The 10,645-nt window shown below is 56.3% G+C and overlaps 3 protein-coding genes across 3 annotated transcripts; 2 read left to right on the plus strand and 1 right to left on the minus strand.

Moving 5' to 3' along the window:
- Nucleotides 1-5,484: 5,484 nt before the first annotated feature.
- Nucleotides 5,485-7,716, minus strand: BU26DRAFT_566732 (uncharacterized protein; the record flags this gene model as incomplete). The annotated part of the gene is made up of 1 exon (XM_033833565.1): nucleotides 5,485-7,716. One exon carries the CDS (start codon nucleotides 7,714-7,716, stop codon nucleotides 5,485-5,487), a length of 2,232 nt encoding a protein of 743 aa, XP_033682789.1.
- Nucleotides 7,717-7,908: 192 nt separating this feature from the next.
- Nucleotides 7,909-8,607, plus strand: BU26DRAFT_566733 (uncharacterized protein; the record flags this gene model as incomplete). The annotated part of the gene is made up of 1 exon (XM_033833566.1): nucleotides 7,909-8,607. One exon carries the CDS (start codon nucleotides 7,909-7,911, stop codon nucleotides 8,605-8,607), a length of 699 nt encoding a protein of 232 aa, XP_033682790.1.
- Nucleotides 8,569-10,423, plus strand: BU26DRAFT_520843 (P-loop containing nucleoside triphosphate hydrolase protein). The gene is made up of 2 exons (XM_033829388.1): nucleotides 8,569-9,868; nucleotides 9,933-10,423. Exons 1-2 carry the CDS (start codon nucleotides 8,630-8,632, stop codon nucleotides 10,083-10,085), a joined length of 1,392 nt encoding a protein of 463 aa, XP_033682791.1. The 5' UTR covers nucleotides 8,569-8,629; the 3' UTR covers nucleotides 10,086-10,423.
- Nucleotides 10,424-10,645: the final 222 nt, after the last annotated feature.

Below are 10,645 nucleotides of genomic sequence, written 5' to 3' on the forward strand. Positions count from 1 at the left end.
ATGCGCCATCTGGCTGCGCACGCAGAAATACTTATTCAGCCTAAGTTTGTCTATATTACGTATTCATATTTGGCCCTTCAGGGCAGCGCAGCTCAAGCGACGTGTGCAGGATAGGAAGGGAAATCTGTGATCGCCAGAGAATCGCCAGCAGGCACCTGTTTACTAGCGCAGTGGAGACGGCGCGATGTTTGGTGGCCAAATCGCAGGCGTAGCGAATGGCAACCCGAATCCGTGTTTCCTACTGGGGAATAAGCATCGCGAATGTGTCTGCTTAGCCTCTTTATATCTATTCATCTAGGCGTCTCCCTTTCTTTTACGTCACATAGCTGTGAAAATTAACATATACTATCGTCTACGTTTATATTGTCTCGTCTCTCCTACTCTCCTTCATGCTGGCCTTTCAACGACTCTCGGAATGCAGCTCTGATGAAACAAGCCTTTCAATCATACATACACGAGCCCCCTACATCCTAATACCCTACACAGGACAGCCTCTTCTCTGCTCAACACGATCGGAGGCTTTCCATTCCGGAATGGTAGGAGAAGTGGCCTTAGGCGCGGGTATCTCAGAATGCTATTTCTATTTAGGAATAGGCTTCTTTTCTGGCCGTAACATATTTATGGATAGCTCGGCCCACACAGAGAAAGGGTCATAACACATCGATCTTCTTACATTTTGTCAGGCACCTCCCCCTCAAGGCTGAGAGAACGAGACAAACGGCCAATGGTCGATGATCCTCGACAACGTCGGCACGATGTCAAGACCTCCCTATTACGAAAGCGCAAGCAAGATGAGCTGTCCAAAGCCCCGTCGACATTGCTCGCTAGTAGCTGGATCTCCCTCAGCGACGAAAGAGATCGAGATGCCAGACCATGAGACCCCAGGTTTAAGAAGGGAGGAAAGATAGCTTAACACTTGCTGCTTCGCCGGAAAGGAGATCGAAATTGGCGGTATAGTCTTTATGAGTCGATTATGGCGCAGCAGTCTTCCGCATCACTTAGTCTCCCAATACTAACACCACTCCGTCATGCAAGTCTTGCTGAACGGAAGCGCTTTGCCAACTCAATGCATTGCTTTCCCGCTACCTGATATTTCAGTCTAAGTACGATCATAATCTCGTCGTTCTCCACCTGCCAGCAGCTATAGGGTACCTCTATTCGCCCAGGTTTGCCAGCTTACAGATGCTCCGAAACTCCGCGGAAGTATCGTTTTGGGACTAGCACCAGCCTTCAGTATTCACCACACCTCTCTACCTACCTCTCTATCTACCACTCAATCTAAATCCTCAGCCTGAGCAATTTAACAACGCGCGTAAGAGTGATACTTCCCCGCAGGCAGAAGGATGCCGCCTGCGAAATACATACAAGGTATTTGCGGTATCTCTAGTAGCTTGCGGGAGCAGAGTCTTGGTGAAGATGGAAACGGTCGAAGACTTGACGGCAACTTTGCCTGAATTAGGAATCTGTCTGGCGACAAATGCTAGCTTGCTTGTAAAACAGTGCGCATTCGTGCTAGAGGCACAGAACATCGTCATCGTTGCTCCAAGTAGACTTGGGGTAGGCATGGAGCTGATGGAGTCCGGAGCTACCGTCGTTCTCTGCACGGGTGAGCCGATCCCGTAGTTGGCGTGAGAGGCAGCGCAGAAACGACGATACTCTGAAGGATTTGTTGAAGAAACGATTGTTGCCCGGCACTTCTTGCCTGCAGCTGATGAGCGAGCTGGGCAGAAGTTGATTTCAGCTCCATTCTGGGCTTTACTGCAGCTTTGTCGTTGTCTTCAGCTTCCGGCCTGGGTTCCCAGCCTTGTCGAACGGCGGCATTGCGAACGGCATCATGGACCGACCTCTCGGGCACTACCAATACAACTGCGCTGAACTCAGCAGGTATGCGAATAGCTTTCCGATGTGGCAGGCGCAGGGCCCGCCGTCGTCGCGCGCGCGAGTTTGATGTCTGATATTTTTGCAAGTCGGCGTCTCAGATGATTAGTCACTAGCGCTCTTGACCAGGAACGCCAAAAAAGTCAGATGGCGCTGCAATGCCGGTTGGCTGGAAAAGAGCAGATGGTTATAATGGTAGAAGTTGTGTTTTGCGAGTCTGCAGTACACTCTCGAGCCGGCAAAGCTGTTCGTCCAGCGTCTTCGCCCACATCAGAGGGCACAAAGGAGCTCGGTAATGGCTGCCAAATGGTGTAGCTGAGGGTTATGTGACTTGTGGCTTTGTATACGTAACTCGCGAAGAAGGGCGGGCTGTTTAGCCACTTATGGCACCGACTGCCCAATAACATTGGCTGAAATTAGTTTTATATCTTCGCACGATTTCAAAATATCTACGCAGAGGGGCCTTGTCAAGAGCAAAAAGCACCTTTTTGCATGTGCGGGGTAAGGTAAAGGATCAGCGCCTTGCATCCACGTTCTCCCCCACATGTTCGCCACCAAATGCAGGGTCTCGCTTATCGACAAAGCTTATTTACAGTTCGTGAACCCCTCGCAGATCTCAACATCCGGCACCAAAGTCGAAAGATTTTTAACCGTCTTCTTATTTCTAGTTCTTGGTCTCATTGTTGCGGAGATCTCCTATTCCCGTGCCAACGGCGGTCTTCCTCCAATCTTGTCCATCGCTTCACTTCTTTGCTCGCCTTATCGCCGCCATGCCCTATTGCCGACGCTGTCTTGGGCTGCGCGGACGCTTTTCGAAAGTTGAAAGCCAACTCTCACCGCGATCGACGGCTGTGGAGGTGCGATATCGGGTGCTAGAATATCCGAAAGCTCTCCGAAGGATCTCCAGCAAGGTCTTCCTAATGGTGAGCTGCTAAAACTGTTTTGCAGTTCTCCAGCAACTAACTAGAATGAACAGCATCTGCGATCGGCAATGGCGTGACAGTCCCGTGGGATAGGGTCTCGATTTCATCGTCAGAAGAGGATGACGACGGTGACGTCAAAGATGTAACGGAGCTGAAGCAAACTTGCAACTTACATCGCAACACGATCCGCTACCTTCTGCGGATATCTACAGCATGGTAATTCAGAAGCCCGCACTACGCGATAAGTTCATCAAAGCGGGCAGCTTCGATTAATCCTTCCGTCAACCATGCATGAGACGAGCAACACACCAGAGATAGATAGATTGATTTCTCTCGTTTTAAGTCACCAACCTATAGAGGTTATGCCGACTACGCCTACGCACAAAAGGACTCAAAAGACGCCAATATTAAGAGAAGAGAACAGGGTATCACAGAACCACAGGCAAGTGGCATGAATATGAATGGCATGAGTCGACAGAAACACAAGAGATAAGATCCCAAAAGTTCCAGAGTGAAGGGGATAACTGGGTCGACTTAGGGAAGCTATCTCTCAGCCATCAGCAATCCCTGGCATATCTCAAAACTTATCATGGGCGAATTGCGAGACTTTCAGTCTCCAATGTACGTTCGGTGAAGATACCGGAAGCGGAACCGCGGTGTCTTCTCCGCCGACGGTGGGAGTATCCGAGACTTCCTATGCTGAAACAATTGCTGCCGAAAACGCATCCTTCGTTCCAAACATGCTGGAGGCCGCTTAGGGTAGAGCCGTATCTGCGTGTCGTGCTCGTCTTGTTTTATAATTACCAGCAGTCTCATAGCAGATCGCAATAATAGAAGTAGGTGTTCTGTCCGCTTTATGTTGTCAAGGAAGCCGCTCTTACTAACCTCGATCTTTGGAGACATGTCCTCGCCGATCCTCAGCCGTATATTTGCCTCTATTGTAAACGCGTATCTGCTACTGAGAATGCGTATCTGCTAAGGAGACATTCGATGCTATAGCTGGATCGAGCGTGAAGCCTGAGTCACTTCCCCCTCGAAAAGCTAGAAACGAAATGTGAATTTGGATGCAAGCAGACATTTTATTCAAAAACGCACATGCACGACGGACGACTTTGCAGAAGTGCATGTACATACACGGAGTCAAGAACCACACTGATGACCCACCCTCTAGCCTCGAGCGAGCATTCAAGCTCAACAGAAAATATCCCAAGCAGCTATCGTCTCTCTTTCTATCTACCACAACAAACCCAGCTCAACTCAGGTCACTTCACCGGTAGGCACTGCACCGCGAACATATCGTGTCGCACGGAAAGCACTCAGAGCAGCGAGCCAGCTACATCCCTCCCTCTTCCCCATCCATCCATCCATCCATCCGTCCACCCATTCCTAAAGATAGCTAGCCCTATCGCCCTCAATATCTTCCACCCTTTCCACAAATCCCTAGAACAACGGCAGCAACGACAAGAAAAACGAGCCTCCATATCCTCCATAGGACAAGGTAGTCTAGTAAGTAGTAGTAACGCCGCATCCGAAAAGCCCAAGACGCAAGACCGGACCTCAGAGGCGATCTGGCAATTCGAGATGGGCGATTGATAGGGTAGCGTGGAGTCCTTCAGTGCCTTTCACACACACACACACACACACACACACACACACACACACACACACACACACACACACAGACAGCCGATACCCTCCAATCCCATCCCATCCGCAGCCTTCCTCCGCAAACCGCCCCGCAGCAAAGCTGCCAGCCAGCCAGCCGGCTACCTACCTCCACCATCCTCCTAAAACGAGGGCGTCCGGGCTACACGGCACGGCACAGCATGGCACGGTACAGGGCACACTTCCCCTGAGGAACGTACGACGACGACGAAGTAGATTAAACTAAACTAAATCAAATTGGATAAGATGGGAAGAACCAAACCAACCAACCAACCAACTAACTAGCGAGAACTAGCTGCACCCTCCCCCCCTTCGTTGATACATCGCCGAACAAACGAGCGAGCGGAGACGAAACAGCCCTGCCCGCCTGCTCGGCAATATAGCTAATACTACAAGAAAGAGTGGAGGAAGCAGGACGGAGCGAAGTTCAGCAAAGTAGATTGGATTGGATTGGACTGGATTGGAAGAGGGAAACCGCCGAGCGCTGGTTGTTGGCCGGGTAGGTGTGCGAACAGCACAGCACAGCACAGTACAGCACAGCACAGCATAGTACAGAACAGTACAGTAGCTAAACCCATATACTACACTACTACACTAACCTCTTTTCCCAGGCTAGCATATACCCCTGCGCATCGTTCTTTCTTCTACACCACACCACACCACACCACACGAACATGAACAGGAACGAACAAACGAGGCGAAGAAGAAGCGAGTGAAGAAGCGAATGAAGAAGCGAGTGAAGAAGCGAGTGAAGAAAGAAGTTTCACAGCTCTATCTCTCACTCTCTCTCTTTCGATCGATTGATCGATCGATCGAGAGACCACGCACAGAAGGAAGGGAGGATAAGGGAAGCTAAGGACCTAAGGAAAGAAAGAAAGCTAGGAAAGAATGCACAATGAATGAATGAAGAAATAAATAAATGGCTTTTCTAGAAACGGGGAGGGCTGTAGCACACTAGCTGGCTGGCTGGCTAACTACCTAGCGGACCAGCTGGCTATCGTGTCTTTTTCTACTGTCTTTATACTGACTGCGTAGTGGCAGCGTCCTTGACATTGGTATCGGTACCACCGACTTCAATAGCAGTCTTCCCTTCTTGCTCCTCCCCCTCTCGGTCCTCCCCCTCTCCGTTACTACCCTGCACATCCACATCCACGTCTAAGGCATCGCCCTCCCTCAGCCCCCTCAAAGAAGCACACAAGCGCTCCAAGTCGGCAATCACGCCGCTACTTTCCCCGCCCTCTCCGCCCTCTCCGCCCTCACCACCGTCCCCAATCTCCCCACCGTCCCCACCATCCCAGCCCACCTTTCCGCTCACCCATTCTTTCCCACCCTCCCCGCCGCCCGCACCCCCCTCCTTCAACCTCCTAATAACCGCAAGAAGCGTCTCCTCGCTCTCCTCCAGCTGAAAATCGTACCCATCCACCTCGTCCGCGAGCTTCTTTGTGTCCGCGCGAGTACGCTCAAAGCGTGTCTGCGCTTTTTCGAGCGCGGCGTTGAGCGTGTTGAGCTCTTTGGAGAGCTCTGCTACGACAGCGAGGTTGGCGAAGAATGCTGCTGCTTGTTGTTGCGCCTCCGTATCGGTATTAGGATTAGTAGTGGCGGAGAATGATTCGAGTTTGAGCACTGACAGCTCGGCTGAGAGCGCGGCGATCTGGCGGTCCTGATCCTGCATCTTGGCTGCGTGCTGCACCTGCATGCTCTGGAGGTGCGCCTTGTGCAGGATGCCCGCCTTGTCCAGCTCTTCCTCCAGGCGGCTCGATTTGTCAATCAGTTCGGCCTTCTTCCCTTCCAGGATGGCGACCTGCTCGGCGAGGTCAGCGACAAAGCGCTGCTCTTGCTCCTTGATGGCGCTGACTTCGTCCTTGGCGACTTGGAGATGCTCCTGCAGGAATTGGGTCTGGGTTGGCGCCTGTTGGCGTGCCTTGTCCAGGTCGGATCTAAGCGCCTCGACGGTGGTTTCGAGGTCGCAGACTTGCTGCTGCAGGGAGTGGTTCTCGGCCTCGCCCTGCGACACCCTGGCTTGCTGCTGGGATACTTCAGGCGCCATGGATGTCACTTCGCGGATGGCGACCGACAACGTCGAGCCAGACAGGCGCTCGGGAAGCGGGGAACTTCTCAACGCGACCAGCTGCTTCTGGAACTTCCCCCAAGTATTGTCTATGTGGGTTTTGAGCGTCTGAACGATGATGGTCCGTTGCTGCTCGAGCAGGTCTTTGTTGGAACCCGCAATGAAAGAGTCGAAGCGGTTGGCCATGTTGCTCACTCCGCTCTGGTGTTCCAGGACCTCGTCCCGGACCTCGTTCATCAAGTCCAGCAGCTCTCGATGGCCGGAGCCGATAGTTTGGGCTAGGACCTCATTACCATTCTGAATTGCCTGCTTGACATTCTGCTGCAAGCGACCGAGCTCCGCCGTCGTGTGCTCGTTCACGGCCCTCCGGTCGGCCAGCGTATTCCGCCCGAGGCGATCCATTCCGTCCTGCGTGTGCCGTTGCATGCCCTGCATCTTATAGTCCAGACGACTCTCGGAAAGCTTTACCTGCTGGACTACCGTCCGAGCTGCGGAGCTGGTCAGGCGATCACCATCGGCCTGCCCCCGCCGCAGGGCCTCCAGATGCAGTTCCAGCCGCGCCAATCGTCGCTGAGTGAACTCATTGGCGTCCTCGTTGTCTCGATGCAGCTGGTATAGGCCCCGGTCGAGATGGACGATGCCGTCGTGCACGCCGCGGACGAGGTCGTATGTGTCCTCGCCTTCTTCGTGAATCTTATACATCGCCTGCTGTATGTGCTGTTGCCATTCATGGACTTGGCTGTCCCGGGGGGCTGGCGATTGAGGGGGCGGTTGACTGGCTTCGGGGAGAGAAGGTATTGGTTGCCACGATATTGGCCGTCCCGCCACGAGTGGCTCCGGATCCTGCCCCCTTCTCTTCCACAAGCTATCCAATTCCTCCCTGAAACCGGGTATCTTGCCACACTGGCGCTGTCCTTGTGGATGCGTCCAGAGCCACGCCAGATAGCGGATATCGTCTTGTGCTATCATGTCCACCGTCTTGCCTCTGTGCTTCCCGTGCGGGAAGACGAGGGCATTGCATTGTTGTGGCTGCCGAGCTTCTCCATCTCGACCTTGTTGCCGTTGTCGAGCTTCTTGCTGAGATTGCTCGTGGCGAGTGAACCAGTCACGCTTCGCTGGCGGCGGCCCGGGGGGTGGAGCTCGACGGGCTCTGTTGGCGGCAGGGGTTACGAGGGGCTCCATGGAGGGTGGAAGAATGCAAGCGTATGACGGGTCTCGGAGATGAAAGTAGGCACGATGAAGCCCGAAGATGGTGATGGCTGCGAGCGCCTTCCCACCGCGCCTTCCCACCGCGCCTTCATGTTACACCGGCGGGGTATCCACGTCCGAGCACAACAAACACAGACATGTCTCAGCCTCTGTCCAAAGGCAGCCATGGCGTCGGGCGAGCAGGACAGCGATGTCGTCCTGTTATTAAACGGCATACTCCACCAGTCTCTTGCACACCTCAGCGACGACGCTGCCCTCGCCGCGCATCCTTTCGACCAGCGACGCGAGCTCTCTCCCCATCGGCAGCCTCCTCTTACGCTGCCCGCGAGCGAGAGGGCCCCTTCTCCCAGCCCGCAAGGCACGCCAGCCGATCTTCTCGACCTCGCCCACAAGCACTGGCGGTGCGGCGAGCCGGTACTTGCGCCTCCTCGTTGTCCACATCCGCCGCCCAAGACGCACGACGCAGTGTATCCGCCGCCCACCGCCCTCCCCGATCGATCGACGCAGCGCTCCCTCTCGTACACGGACGAAGTTCTGGGACAACTGCACGGCGGAATCGAGGTATACGTCAGCTGGGGAACGAAGGCAGGGACGCTACAAACAGTGCGGGCAGATAAGGACAGCCTCACCTTTGGCGGCTCAGGGCAGCGCATCCCGCTCTCGTCGACGGCCGTGGTCAAGGTAGCGAGCCCCCGGGCGGCGGTGCAGCAGGGCTGGTTCAAGCACAGCATCTCGGTGATAGCGCGCGAGGGCGAGTCGGACGCGCTGTCGCAGCCGCTGCTCCTGACGCCATCCGACGAGGTGCAGTTCCGGCGCATGCATGTCGCTTTGCGAGCGGCCGGGCAGCGGGCGCGGAGGGCATGAGATGGAGCCCAGGGCGTTCACCATGGCGCAGCTGTACATGCTGGTGGAGGATGTGTATGCGCGAGCGCGCAGCGAGGTCGAAGCCGAGTACGCCGATCGCATTGAGCGCCTGGAGAGCACCGTCGCAGCGCTACGGGTGCGCATTTGGCAGCAGGAGGCGAGGGCAGACGTCGACAAGAGAGGCGCCGTGCACATCTGGCTGCGATTCCGGCCGCCGCCGCTGGAGACGCAGGCGCCGCTGGGGTGGAGCGCAACGCGGACGCGTGTGACTGTGGGCGCTGGGGAGGAATACCGGGTGCACCGCGTCTTTGGGCGTGCGCTAGAAGAAGGCGAGGGGAACGAGATCGATGTCAGCGGAGCAACCAACGACGACGTCGGCGCCGAGTGGGACAGCTTCGTGGCCGCCAACTCTACTGATGGGCGTTCTGCGCTACTCTGCGCGCATGGCCAGACCGGCGCCGGCAAGACGGAGACGCTGATCGGCCAGCCCAGCGCCCGCTGCAGTCCAGGAAGCCCCCGGCAGAGCGCCTACGCCACGATCGACTTCGACGACCGCTCCGAGGGCGGCAGACGCATTGGCCTCGTCCCGCGCACCGTCCTGCGGCTCCGCGCCCTGGGCTTCGCCGTCGCCGTCCTTGCCGTGCAAATCTACGCATCCGGGTTCTTCGACGTTGCGGGCGACGCAGCAGGCCGGGGCCAGGGCGAGGAGCTCGAGCTGGAGACCACCGACCGCGCCACCGCCAGCCAGACGGTGCGCTTCCGCTACCGCAACACCGACCTCGGAATCGCCCATCCCGCGTACACGCCCATTGAGAACGAGCAGCAGCTGCGCGACTGGCTGGTGCGCGTCGACTTTGGCCGCATCCAGGCTGACACGGCGCCAGGCCCCGCACAAGCATCCGCCGCGGGCGTGCTCGAGTTCAACCACACGTCGTCGCGCTCGCACCTGATCGTCCACATCACCGGCGTCCCGTCCTCCGCCTCCGCCTCCGCCTCCGCCTCGACCGACTCCTCCCCCTCCTCCTCGAAGCACCTCCGCCCCAGCTTCTGGATCGCAGACCTCGCCGGCAACGAGAAGCCGCGCAAGGCCAGCCCGAACACGGAGCGCGAGAAGCGCATCCAGAAGGAAGCCAGAGACATCAACAGCGGCCTGTCCAGCCTCAAGCACATCATCCAGGCGATCCACCGTGTAGCCAAAAAGCCGCTTGCCGCGCGGGACGATGCGTGGGATAAGCAGCGCATCAAGATCCGCCGGAACCATGTACGTATGCCGTTTCTTGTGGCTGCCATGCTGTGCTAGAGTCTGAGCTGACCATGTCGCCCAGGAACTTCTCGTCCGCGCGCTCGCCCCGGCTTTGGATGTCTTGTGGGCGACGAAGCCGCGCGTAGTCTGGCTGGGCATGATCGTCAACGAGGCACAGCATGCGAAGCGAGGGCTCAGCACGATCAAGATGAGCGACGAGCTGACGAGGGGATAGATGGATGGCTGGTACTACCTAGCTCCCTATACCTTGTTTGCTTTCTTGTCTTTTCTAAACCAAAAAGAAATCCAGCACAACATGCCTTTTCTCTTCCCAACCTTCCGACACAGATCCCTGCGTGCATCTCCATCCCTCCCTCTTGCGATAGGGAATTCTCCGTATCTAAGGGCTCGCCGTACGAGTAAGTAAGATTAGCTGTCCTATTGTACGCACTCGCGAAGGCCTCCAGGGTAGCTGTTGCGCACGTCGTTCTATCCGGAGAATTCCACACCGTGAGAGCCTCCCCTCCCGCAACCGTTGAACAACCTCCCTCCCCTCCAATCAAACCAAAAGAATCCCCCCACAAATCCCTTCCTCCCCTTCCCCTTCCCCTTTCCCCTTCATCTCGCCCCCGGCCTCCCCAACCCCTCCCTCCTCCACCTCCCCCACCACTCCGCATCCCTCCCTCCCCTACCTCTCGCCTCCCCCACGCGGCCCCCATAAACCCACATCCGCACCCCCACCACCAGCGACGCCGCAGCCAGTGCCAGACACACGGCGAGCACGCCGCGCGCCGG

The sequence above is a fragment of the Trematosphaeria pertusa genome, assembly GCF_010094035.1.
Source record: "Trematosphaeria pertusa strain CBS 122368 unplaced genomic scaffold BU26scaffold_9, whole genome shotgun sequence".
In the NCBI taxonomy this organism is placed as follows: domain Eukaryota; kingdom Fungi; phylum Ascomycota; class Dothideomycetes; order Pleosporales; family Trematosphaeriaceae; genus Trematosphaeria; species Trematosphaeria pertusa.

Bases quoted from the DNA above. Each gene is read 5' to 3' on its own strand.
- BU26DRAFT_520843 (XM_033829388.1), top strand. From the start codon at position 8,630: ATGGCGCAGCTGTACATGCTGGTGGAGGATGTGTATGCGCGAGCGCGC. The intron at 9,869-9,932 runs GTACGTATGCCG...CATGTCGCCCAG, and splicing joins TCAAGATCCGCCGGAACCAT to GAACTTCTCGTCCGCGCGCT.